This window comes from Lepidochelys kempii, chromosome 6, assembly GCF_965140285.1.
Source record: "Lepidochelys kempii isolate rLepKem1 chromosome 6, rLepKem1.hap1, whole genome shotgun sequence".
NCBI classification, from domain to species: Eukaryota; Metazoa; Chordata; order Testudines; family Cheloniidae; genus Lepidochelys; species Lepidochelys kempii.
In genome coordinates, this window is record NC_136385.1 from 4478738 (window position 1) to 4491823 (window position 13086).

A 13086-nucleotide genomic window follows, 5' to 3' on the forward strand; every position below is an offset into this window, starting at 1 on the left:
AAGGGTTTTTCTTTCGACGTAGTTAATCCACATCCCCAAGGGGCAACAGCTAGGTCAATGGAAGAATGACACTGAGGGTCAGTAGAAGCTAACTGCCTCGCACAGGGTGTGAAATGTTTCCCCACCCTGTGTGACAGAGCTCTGTTGATCTATTTTTTAAGCCTAAACGTGGCCTCACAAAAGCTGCCGATGGAAAATACTGGTTTGGAAATCTAGTCCTATCTCCCTGCCAGGGCAGCAGAATCCTCTGCGGTTCTTTTTGTTCAGGCGAGTTGGAAATATTGGAGCTCTCCCAGCTTCCCCGTAGAGATTATTCCGCATTCTGATTGAGCTCACTGTCAGGCTGTGTGTGTGTGTGTGTGTTTGGTGTGCAGTTGGCACTCTGTGTGTGTTGTGTGTAGTGGGCACTCTGTGTGTGTTGTAGTGGGCGTTGTGTGTGTGTGTACTGCGCCTTCTCTGTGTGTGTGCATTAGACACTCTGTGTGTGCGTGTGTGGTGGGGGTTACAGTGGAGCTGAATATCAAGTGTTGGCAGATGTGTGTCTATTGCCCTGCCCAGTGCTCTGGCTGGCGCCCCCCCTCCTCCCAGTGCAGGGCTCCTTGTGTGATCATAGAATCATAGCACTGGAAGGGACCTTGAGAAGTCATCTAGTCCAGTCCCCTGCACTCACAGAAGAACTGAGTATTATCTAGAACATCCCTGACAGGTGTTTCTCTCATCTCCTCTTAAAAATCTCCAAAGTGGAGATTCCACAAACTTCCGAGGCCAGTTATTCCAGTGCATAGGCACCCTCACTGTTGGGATCTGTTTCCTAACGTCCAACCTAAACCACCCTTACTGCAATTGAAGTCCATGGGTTCTTGTGCTATCCTCCCTCAGCCCACACACACACACTTTTTGCAATTTTATTCCTAATTTTATTCCTAAAACTCTGTGTAACTGGTTGGGTCACAGAAACACCTTTGGAACTGCCAACCAATGTCCTGAGATGTGAAGTTGAACATTTCACCCTCTAGGTGGATGCCCCTTAGCCACCAGCTTATAAAATCATTCTCTCTCGCTGGCCCTGTCATGCTTCCCATGTTTTGTCGACTGATCTCAGTTGGGGCCTGCAGACCTTGTAGGAATAGAAAAAAAAATAATAATAACGATGCAATAAAGAACAATACTCCCACGTGCTCTGCGAAATTACTTTGTAATGGGCTGGGAATTGAATTCATCTATTTCCATTCCCCACCACTAAACAGATTCAAAAATTGGTTAGGAGTTTATTCAATGCTTTCCTCAGGGCGTCCTTCACCTCCGTGTTCCTCAGGCTGTAGATAAGAGGGTTCAACATGGGGATCAATAGCATGTAAAACACTGAGGTCACTTTGTCTGTGTCCATGGAATAGCTGGAGGTGGGACGTAAATACATGAAGAAGAGGGTGCCAAAATACAGGACCACAGAATTCAAATGGAAAGTGCAGGTGGAGAAGGGTTTGTGCCGGCCCTCAGGAGAGCGGATCTGCAGGATGGTGGAGATGATATAGACATAGGAGAGGAGGACAGTCACAAAGCTGATCACTTGAATGCAGCTCATGGAAGCAAACATCACAATCTCATTGATGTGGGTGTCAGAACAGGAGAGCGCCAACAGTGGGAGGACGTCACAGAAGAAATGATTGATGATGTTGGAGCTGCAGAATGACAGCCGAAATGTACAACACGTGTGTATCATTGAATCCACCACCCCCACAGTGTAGACCCCAACCACCAGCTGTTTACAAAGCTGCCTGGACATGATGACCGTATAGAGCAGCGGGTTACAGATGGCCACATAACGGTCATACGCCATCACAGCCAGCAAGAGGCACTCAACATCTGCGAAAACGATAGAGAAAGACATTTGCACAGCGCAGGCAGTGAAAGAAATGCTTTTCCTCTGGACGGAGAAATTCAGCAGCATCGGAGGGGAAATTATCAAGGAAATGCAGAGGTCACAAAAAGACAAATTCCTGAGGAAAAAGTACATAGGGGTGTGGAGCTGGGGATCAATTGTGATTAACAAGATCATCCCCCCATTCCCCACCAGGGTGATACCATAAATCAGTAGGAACACCGCAAACAGGGGGACCTGAAGCTCCGGACGATTAGTCAGTCCTGAGAGAATGAACTCAGTCACCTCTGAGTGATTTCCCTCTTCCATCACCTCTCAACAGAGATCAGGCTGCTACATAGATGTGGTCAGGTGGATGGTGCGGAAAACCTGTCCCGTCTCTGTAATGAAGTAAGTGAAGATAAATGGAGATAAGTTTCTCAATGGACATCAGGACCCACTCTGGAAAGGGCTTTGTACACAGATCCAGATATTCACAGCTGGTCATTCCAGGTGTTTGATAAAATTCAGACACTGTGCAAACACAATAACACGCAGGTTAATCATGCCCCCCACACAAACACTGCTGTTCACTACTCCAAACAGAAAACTGGGACTTGTGACTCTGCTGGGAGAGAATCAGTCTGAAGGGATCATTCCGCAGCTAAAGAAGGGGTGAGAGTAAAGGAGTGTCAATCTTTCCACCCTCTTTGGGCAAGGGGACCACTATGGCTTGGCATGTCGGTTTGGGGTAAAGCTCCTCACTGTGCTAATTAAGCTGTTTGGCATTTACTGGAGCGTGTAAGAAAACCCAGAGTCATCATAGGAAGCCCTGGCTTCAGTGACTAGCTAATTGCCTTTTTTTTCCAACCCAGCTGTTCACTCCTTTCGCTGAAGGGGTCGGAGTTGGGGCTGAGGCTTTTGGTGCTGGAGGTCTGATATTCAATAGCTGCTGATCCCCATGGTGTCTGTGTGTGTGTGTGTGACGGTAATTCAGGACAATAGCACGTACCTGCCGAGAAGACAGAGAGAGATGTGTTCGTGTTTCCTCATCGACAGAAACTGCCTCTTTGGAGCATTCGGGAAGTTTTATACTGAGATGTTTGATCTATGGGACATGATTCCTGAAGCAACTGGGAATACCTGAGCTCAGAGAGACACAACACTGAATTAATGCATTCAGTGAACCAAAACTACCCTCAGTGTAATTGGTGCCCTGGGGATTAATTTGACCTGCTCTTTCTTACTGTGTAATTAAATGATGAAATTTCTACCAGAGTTACAGAGTATGAGGTTTGGGGTACATTTAATCCTGCTGTTTTCAGTGCAAGCTGTGTATTGTGAAGAGCTGATCCACAGAGGTTTTTTTTTTGTGTGTGTGTGTGTAGACCAAAATCTTTTAGCTAAAAACTTAATGCATTGACTTGGAAGTAGCACGGGAGTTCCGCAGATACCACACACCACCAATCTCTTCCATGGGCCAATTCCCAGGCTGGACTACATCCCCCATGATGCATGATGGTCTCTCCTCTTGCTGAACTGCCCTGGAACATCACCAGAATTCCAAAGCTATGGTTTAGGGAGGAGAGGAGTTTGGTGTTTTGATGGAAAGCTTATAATTTACAGGGAAAAGATATTTTTTTGGAAAAAATAGTTAAAGGAAAATCCAATTTCCTATAAAAAAAAAACTTCTCAATAAAAATGTTTAACCAGCCTGAGCAACAAATTTGGAATCAAAGGATCAGAAAGTTAGATACAGGTGAAACATAGTAATTGTTTCCGGCTGTAGCTGATATCTTCTCAGTTATTCCTGGTTTCAGAATCACCTCATTGTTCTGGCCCCAGTAGGTGGAATGTAAAACCTGTAAGACATGTAAGAGTACTCCAGATTATCTCGCTATTTATAGCATGCCAATCACCATGGTATCTTACGTCCTTCCATTGCGAGGTTACTCCCCAAAGTAGAAAAGATAGGTTCACTCATTTTGCTTGATGGAGACCACATGATGACCAGAGGAGCTGAAGAGGAAACCACAGCATGCTACAGACTTCTGCAGTTCACAAAACTATCCCTCTTTATGCATATTATCTGCACACAGAGCTCAGTTTAAGATGATAAATAAATCTATGAGTCAACTAGAAATAGTCATGCTCTCATCGCAAATATTAATACATTTTTGTTAATGTATGTGAAGTTATAAGATTACACTGCATCATTTTATTACTACATGTTCCAAACTGAGGCTGGCAAACTTGTCTCTCTTCAACAAAGAAATGTGTGTGCCGGTTAATCTAAATAGTAATGTACACAAAGTCCTGCTTCCTGAACACCACTAGAAAAAACAAACAATCAGCAATCTCTCTATCCAAAGTCTGTGACCTCAGGTCTGTGCCGAGGCAACACTATGCCCCCTCTAAGAGTCATGCTCATAACTCCTCCTCCTGGTTTCTGTGCCTCCTGTGACCTGGAGGTGCCTGGGGCAGTTCTCACTGAAAATGCCAAGGTCAGGGCAGGCTGCAAAAAGGAGGATATTCCCCAAACTGGTGGTTAACACTCAAGATCTCTGCAGCATCTCTGCAGAAGCTGCTACAAAATATCTCCGAGCAGGCCAACTCCCTTCTGATTCTTTTCTTAATTTTATTTATTTCCTATCATTTATAGTCCATGAAACAGAGTGTGGCATTGCACCCCATAATTCTTTATAGAAATATGCTTATGCATGTAAATATGACAAAACTGGAATATGTTTTATGGTAGCTAGGCCATTCAGCTCCACTGTACCCTCCACCACATGTACACACATAGTCCCTGATGCACACCAAACACACACACACAGACAGAGTGCCCGCTACACACACACAGCCTGACACTGAGCTCAGTCAGAATGCAGAATAATCTCTACTGGGAAGCTGGAACAGCTGGACTATTTCCAACTCGCCTGAACAGAAAGAACCGAAGGGGATTCTGCTGCCCTGGCAGGGAGATAGGACTAGATTTCCCAACTGGTCTTTTCCATCAGCAGCTTCTCTGAGGCCTGGTTTATGCTGAAAAATTAGATCAACAGAGCTCTGTCGCACAGGGAGGGGAAATTTTTCACACCCTGTGCAAGGCAGTTAGCTTGTGCTGACCCTAAGCGTCATTTTTCCATTGCCCTAGCTACTGCCTCTCGGAGACGTGGATTAACTACATTGAAGGAAAAACCCTTCCATCACTGTGGAAAGCATCTACACTATGGTGCTGCTGCACACCATAGCTGAGTCAATGTAGTGGGCTTCGTATAGACATTCCCTGACTCGATGGGGGAGTTTTCCCCCTTCCTCTTAAAGCTATTTCTCTCTCCTTTTCATGTCACTCTTCTCCCTTCCTTGTAAAGCTCTTTCCTTCTTTTGTTAAGTTGGTCACCTCTCCAAATGCCTCTTTATGTAATTGCCCAGCATTGGGACACAACAGTGTCTAGACATGGGTGAATTTCTTCTGGACTAATCGTTTATTGTCAAAAACAATACTGTTTGGATTCACCTGAAACTCTTCACAATTCTGTTACAAATACTCCTAATAGCTTTGTCCCAGAACACTGTGTGTGCCCAGGGGGAGGATTTAGGTGCCGGTCGCAACGCAGCCACCATAGGAGAAGGTAGTGATCCTTCTCTTTCTAATTTTTAGCCCAAGAATTAGGGTGTTCACTCGTGAGGTGGGAGATACAGGTTTAATTCCCCCTTCTGTCTAGTGCCGGGCAAAGCTCTGTGTGACATTGCACTCCATATGCTTTATAAAAATATGCTTATGAGTAAGACATAACTGGAATATGCTTCATGCTAAGTGCCCCATGTAACATATCATTATAAAGGTTATAATCTACTAAATGTGTTCATCCTATTTGTTTACATGGATTATTTCTATATCTGGAGTTAGGAGAATAACCTATAAACTTGTATTACTGAGGTAGACATTTTAAGTGGAGGCCATTAAAGGTGCTTCAGAATAAATGAACTGTGAATGGCTCTGTTTACCTTCCTGTGTACCTGTGGGACAGCCCAAGACCATGTCACCAGATAGTGTGCTCCATTTTGAAGCTTAAATCCTACCTTTTATACTTAATAAAATCACTTTTGTATATTTGTAAATTCAATGCAAGTAATTGTTACTTGGGGGACAAACAGCTGTGCATATGTCTCTTGCAGTGATATAGAGGGCAAACATTTATCATTTTACCCTGTATAACCTTTATACAAAGTAAAATGGATTTATTTGGGGTTTAAATTCCACTGGTAGCTGGGTGTCTGTGTGCTGGAGACAGGTATCCTGCTGAGGTGGTTTCAGTTTAGATCTGCAGTTTTCGGGGTGTGGCCCAGACCCTCAGTCTGTGTTGCACCTGGCTAGCATGTCTGGCTTGACAAGGCAGGGTTCTGGAGGCCCAGGCTGGCAGGGGAAAATGAACTCAGAGATAATTTCAGCACATTAGGTGACAGTCCCAATAAAATCACAATCTTTACTCACCAAGCAGGAAGGGAAGCAAACAAAGCCCAAAAAGGTGAGAAAAAAGCAGCACGGAACATCCTTCTACATTCACATTTTGTCCTCTGGTAACCAGGTGGAAATGTTTCTGAAAGGGGGAATAGGATTCTAAAAAGAAGATGGAGACATCCCAAGGCGCTGTGTACTCTCTCTCTCTCTCTGCCCATTGATTCACTGCATCTGAAGGGATAAAGGAAGCAGCCATTGGACTGGGGGATGGATCGTGACTGAAGATGTTTGGTCCGTAAGACTGCTGAAAGCATGTGGTGAGGAAATTTTAGCATTAAATTTCACATCATTTGTCAACATAGGCAAAAGTTGCATTTCAGCTTTATTTGTCTTGTAACCATGTCTGACTTCTATGCCTCATTATTTGCACTCAGTTAAAATCTCTCTTTGTGTTCAACAAACTTTGTTTTATTGTTTTATCTAATCCAGTGTGTTTAAATAGAAGTGTCTGAGAAGCTAAGCTGCAGGCCTGTTAGTGCTATTAAAGAAACAATGGACAATGTAGCTTGTATTGTCCAGGAAAGGACCGGGCAGCACAGGACGTACATTTTGCGAGGGAAATCAAAGAGTGGGGCGTGTGTTGGGGTCAACCTGCAGTATAACCAAGGGTAGTGAAAGCCAGAGTGTAACCCATCTATTCCTGGCCAGGCTGCAGTTACACACACATGCTCAGGGTGTGATATGCATGCTAGAGGGATGTTTGTGAGTGTCCCCGGTGGAAGCTACTTCAGCAAGGCATTGCAAGGTTGCAGGCAGGTGTGACACAGCTCCTGATTAGTCTGGGCTGGACCCTGGTATGTCACAGCCACCAACCTAGGAAATATCCCAGTAACACCAAAGGTGTGGTGCTGACTGACAGCAGTGTTCGATTGACATGAAAGGGTGAGGTCCCCACAGCGATGGGCCCATGCACTGATCCACGGCTGCAGATGTACAAGGCCATTGTGGTAACATCACCTGCCCCCATGGGAATACATAGCAGGCACAGTGATGACTCTTCCCTTCTTCACTATGGTAGCAGAAATTATCCCGCATGGGTTGCAGGTTTGGCTGGTATTATCAGTGCTCCAGAGCGTGCTGGTGCCCCCTTCTCCAAAGTGGTGCCAACCTGTGAGGCATTGCAGGGTTGATTGTATTAGGAGGAAAGATTGACGATCCAAGTCAGCTACATTCTTTTGTATAATCCGTTGGGGAAGGGGTGACAAAGAATGGACGCAAAGTCCTGCTTCCCTGAACAACAATAGAAACAACCAACAGCCAGCAACCTCTGTATTCAGAAACTCCCAAGTCTGTCACTCCAGGTCTGTGATCAGGAAACACTCTGCCCCTACTTCCTCTAGGAACTTACAACTCCTCCTCCTGCCCTCTGTGGCTCCTGTGACCCGGAGGTGCCTGGGGCAGTCCTCACTGAAAATACAAAGGTCAGGGCAGGCTGCAAAAAGGAGGATATGCCCCAAACTGGTGGTTAACACTCAAGATCTCTGCAGCATCTCTGCAGCTGCTGCCACAAAATATCTCTGAGCAGGCCAGCTCCCTTCTGATTCTTTTGTTAATTTTATTTATTTCCTATAACTTATAGTCCGTGAAACAGAATGTGACGTTGCACCCCATAATTCTTTATAGAAATACGCTTGTGACTGTAAATATGACATAACTGGAATATGTTTTATGCCAAATATGCCATGTAACATATATCTGCAAAGGTTATGATCTACTAGGTATATTCATAGTATTTGTATGCATGTATCAATTTTGTATTCGAAGTTATGAGTATTGGCTATGTACTTGTTTGATTTTAGGTAGCCTCTGTGAAGCAGTTGGTCAGCTTCTTGAGAAAAGACTATTCTCAGTAAGTGCCCAATCGAGAAACACTTAAGCTAAGAATGAACATTGTGAGATGCCAATCCACATGTGAGCTATCCTGGGAATGTGGGGTTGGCCTGTAAGGAACTGAGTCATGCATGGACATGTGACTTGCCCATGTGACTCCAAAACTCCATCTTGGAGCTGGATTCTCCTAGGAGATGGGAAGGGGTTTCCACACACAAGAGAGAGACTATATAAGCCCCTGGGGAAACCCCTCCATTTTGTCTTCAGCTAGCACAAGAGATAGCCTCTCCACCCCAAGGAGATCCCTGAAGGAAATTGAACAAAGGACAGTAACTGGAGGGGTGTGAGTGATTACTGTACTTAGACTAGGAGAAAGTCTAATCTGTAAAAGAAACTTATTGGAATGTCTCTGATGGTGAGATTTACCTGCATTTAGTTTTTACTGTATTAGGCTTAGACTTACATGTTTTATTTTATTTTGTATGGTAATTTACTTTGTTCTGTCTGTTATTGCTTGGAACCACTTAAATCCTACTTTTGTATTCCATAAAATCACTTTTTACTAATTAAGTAATCCAGAGTATGTATTAATACCCGGGGGGGGCAAACAGCTGTGCATATCTCTCTATCAGTGTTATAGAGGGAGAATAATTTATGAGTTTACCAAGTATAAATGTTATAGAGGGTCAAATGGATTTATTGGGGTTTGGAGCACATTGGGAGCTGGACATCTGAGTGCTGGAGAAAGGAGCGCTTCTTAAGCTGTTTTCAGTTAAACCTGCAGCTTGTGCGGGATGTGGTTAAGACTTGGATCTGTGTTTGCAGCAGGCAATCATGCTTGGCTCAAACATGATAAGGGATTGAAGTCCCAAGATGGTAGGCAAATCAGGCTCAGAGGTAGTCTAGGCACATCCGGAGGCAGTCCCAAAGGGGTTTTTAGGCGCAACCCGTCACACAGAGTTTAAGAATAAAATTGCAAAACAATGTAGTGGGAGTAGGGGAAGGATAGGACAAGGACTGATGGACCTCAATTGCAGCAATGGCGGTTTAGGTTGGACATTAGGAAAAAAATCCCAAGAGTGAGGGTGACTAAGCACTGGAAGAACTTGACCAGGAAGTTTGTGGATTCTAAACCAATGAAGATTTTCAGGGAGATAGGACTAGATTTCCCAACTGTTCTTTTTGATCAGCAGCTTCTCTGAGGCCTGGTTTATGCTTAAAAATTAGATCAACAGAGCCCCGTCGCACTAGGCAGGGAAACTTTTCACACCCTGTGCAAGGCAGTTAGCTTGTACTGACCCTCAGTGTCATTCTTCCATTGAGTGAGCTACTGCCTCTTGGACACATGGATTAACTACAATGATGGAAAAACCCTTCCGTCAATGTGGAAAGCATCTACACTATGGTGCTGCTGCACATCATAGCTGAGTCAATGTATTGGCCTTAGTATAGACATTCCCTGAATCGATGGGGGAGTTTCCCCCTTTCTATTAAAGCAATTTCCATCATTCTTCTCCCTCCCTTGGTAAAGCTCTTTCCTTCTTTTGAAAGGTAAATATGTTCAGAAAAGTTGAAATTGATCTTCTCAGGATAGTTCCTTCCTTCCCCTTCCATGAATGTCATTTCAATTAAAGGCCAAAATGCTCTGAAACTGACTTGTTTGCCCATCATGTGGTGGTACCTCTTTGTTTTCCCTCCCTTCACTTACAATGAGTTGAGGACGGAAGCCGTACCTGCTCAGAACCCTAAAATCAGAACCATAAAATCAAGAGTTGAATCATTTCCCTGTTTGCTAACCACACCAACGTTACCCTTAATACTCTGGAGCTGCTTACTGGGATGACTTTGAGATTTCCTCCCTGGAGCATCTTTGATCCCAGGAAAACGGGTATGCACAGCACATGCAATTCATATTGTTGTTTGTGTCTTTCCTTGTGGAAATGGAACACAGAGGGCCAGAGAATCAGCTGGTCTCTGTCGCTGTCACTCCCGTGAGGCCTTTTGAATATAATACGAAACTGAGGTGACTGTATTTGACTTCATCTGTTGGTCACTGGTGGTTAACATTGAAGATCTCTGCAGCTGCTGCAAAATAGAATCTCCAAGCATGCCACCCCCCTCCCTACCTCCTGTCATCTGGTGTGCTGTTTTCCCAGCCAGCCTGGGCCTCCAGAACCCTGCCTTGAGGAGCCAGACATGCTAGCCTGCTGCAACACAGACCAAGGGTCCGGGCCACACCCCCAAAACTGCAGATCTAGACTGAAACTAGCTCAGCAGGATACCTGTCTCCAGCACACAGACACCCAGCTCCCAAAGGGATCTAAACCCGAAATAAATCCATTTTACTCTGTATAAAGCTGTTTAATGGTTATTTAATTAGTTATCCACAGTAGAACAACTTTGAAAGGAGAGATTGAGAGAAAATTTCTGAACATATTTACCCATCAAAAGAAGGAAAGAGCTTTACAAGGGAGGAAGAAGAATGATGGAAAAGGAGAGAAAAATCTCTTTAATGGGAAGGGGAAAAACTCCCCCATCGAGTCAGGGAATGTCTATATGAAGGCCACTACATTGACTCAGCTATGGTGTGCAGCAGAGCCGTAGTGTAGATGGTTTCCACAGTGACGGAAGGGCTTTTCCTTCGATGTAGTTAATCCACGTCTCCGAGACGCAGTAGCTAGGTCAATGGAAAAATGACACTGAGGGTCAGCACAAGCTAACTGCCTTGCACAGGGTGTGAAAAATTTCCCCTTCCTGTGCAACAGGGAGCTCTCTTGATCTATTTTCTTAGGCCTAAATCAGGCCTTCGAAAGGCTGTCAATGGAAAAGACCAGTTGGGAAATCTAGTCCTATCTCCCAGCCAGGACAGCAGAATCCCCTTCGGTTCTTTTTGTTCAGGCAAGTTGAACATATTCCAGCCCTCCCAGCTGATTGAGCTCAGTGTCAGGCTGTGTGTGTGTGTGTTTGGTGTGCACACTGTGTGTGTTGTGTGTAGTGGGGGGTACAGTGGAGCTGAGTATCAAGTGTTGGCAGCTGTGTGTCCCTTGCCCTGCCCAGTGCTCTGGCTGGCGTCCCCCCTCCTCCCAGTGCAGGGCTTCTAGTGCTTCCATAGAACCATACGACTGGAAGGGACATTGAGACGTCATCTAGTCCCCTGCCCTGCACTCACAGCACAACTGAGTATTATCTAGACCATCCCTGGCAGGTGTTTCTCTCACCTGCTCTTAAAAATCTCCAATGGTGGAGATTCCACAAACTTCATGGGCAAGTTATTCCAGTGCATAGCCACCCTCACTGTTGGGATCTGTTTCCTAATGTCCAACCTAAACCGTCCTTCCATGGGTTCTTGTGCTATCCGCCCTCTGCCCACACACACACCCTCTTTTGCAATTTTATTCCTAATTTTATTCCTAAATTCTGTGTAACGAGTTGGGTCACAGAAACCGCTTTGGAGCTGCCACCCGATATACTGAGACATGAAATTGAACATTTCACCCTCAAGGTGGAGGTCCCCAGCCACCAGCTTATAAAATCATTCTCTCTCTTTCTGGCCCTGTGATGCTTCCCATGTTTTGTCCACTGATCTCAGTTGGGGCCTGCAGACTTTGAAGGAATACAAAAAAAAATAATACAAAACATACAAAAACCTTGAAGGAATATAAAAAAAATAATAATAACAACAGTATAATAAAGAACAATACTCCCACGGGCTCTGAAAAATTACTTTGTAATGGGCTGGGAACTGAATTCACCTGTTTCCACTCCCCTCCACTAAACCAGTACCGAATGAAACAGATTCAAGAATTGGTTATGAGTTTATTTAATGCTTTCCTCAGGGCATCCTTCACCTCCGTATTCCTCAGGCTGTAGATGAGGGGGTTCAACATGGGGATCACCAGTGTGTAAAACACTGAGGTCACTTTGTCTGTGTCCATGGAATAGCTGGAGGTGGGACGTAAATACATGAAGAAGAGGGTGCCAAAATACAGGACTACTGAGGTCAAGTGGAAACTGCAGGTGGAGAAGGCTTTGTGCCGGCCCTCAGCAGAGCGTATCTGCAGGATGGTGGAGATGATATAGACATAGGAGAGGAGGACAGTCACAAAGCTGCTCACTGCAATGCAGCTCATGAAAGCAAACATCACAATCTCATTGATGTGGGTGTCAGAACAGGAGAGCGCCAACAGTGGGAGGACATCACAGAAGAAATGATTGATGATGTTGGAGCTGCAGAATGACAGCTGAAATGTACAACACATGTATATCATTGAATCCACCACCCCCACAGCGTATATCCCAGCCACCAGCTGTTTACAAAGTTGCCTAGACATGGTGACCGTATAGAGCAGCGGGTTACAGATGGCCACATAACGGTCATACGCCATCACAGCCAGCAAGAGGCACTCAACATCTCCAAAAAAGAAAGAGAGATGCATCTGCACAGCACAGGTAGTGAAAGAAATGCTTTTCCTCTGGACAGAGAAATTCAGCAGCATTGGAGGGGAAATTATCAAGGAAATGCAGAGGTCACAGACAGACAAATTCCTGAGGAAAAAGTACATGGGTGTGTGGAGTCGGGGATCAATTGTGATTAACAAGATCATCCCCCCATTCCCCACCAGGGTGACACCATAAATCAGTAGAAACACTCCAAAGAGGGGGACCTGCAGCTCCGGACGATCTGTCAGTCCTGAGAGAATGAACTCAGTCACCTCTGAGTGATTTCCCTCTTCCATCTCCTCTGAACAGTGATCAGGCAGCTACAGAGATGTTGGCAGGTGGATGGTGCAGAAAACCTGTCCCTTCTCCGTAATGAAGAAAGTGAAGTTGAATGCAGATCAGTTTCTCAATGGACATCAGTACCCACTCAGGG

The 13086-nt window shown here is 45.0% G+C and overlaps 2 protein-coding genes across 2 annotated transcripts; both read right to left on the reverse strand.

Annotated features, from left to right (window-relative positions):
• Positions 1-1249: 1249 nt before the first annotated feature.
• On the reverse strand, positions 1250-2188 carry LOC140913753 (olfactory receptor 5AR1-like). Its single transcript, XM_073350553.1, has one exon. The coding sequence runs from the start codon at positions 2186-2188 to the stop codon at positions 1250-1252; it is 939 nt and encodes a 312-aa protein (XP_073206654.1).
• A 9822-nt stretch (positions 2189-12010) lies between these two features.
• Positions 12011-12949, reverse strand: LOC140912343 (olfactory receptor 8U3-like). The gene has a single exon (XM_073346572.2). The coding sequence runs from the start codon at positions 12947-12949 to the stop codon at positions 12011-12013; it is 939 nt and encodes a 312-aa protein (XP_073202673.2).
• Positions 12950-13086: the final 137 nt, after the last annotated feature.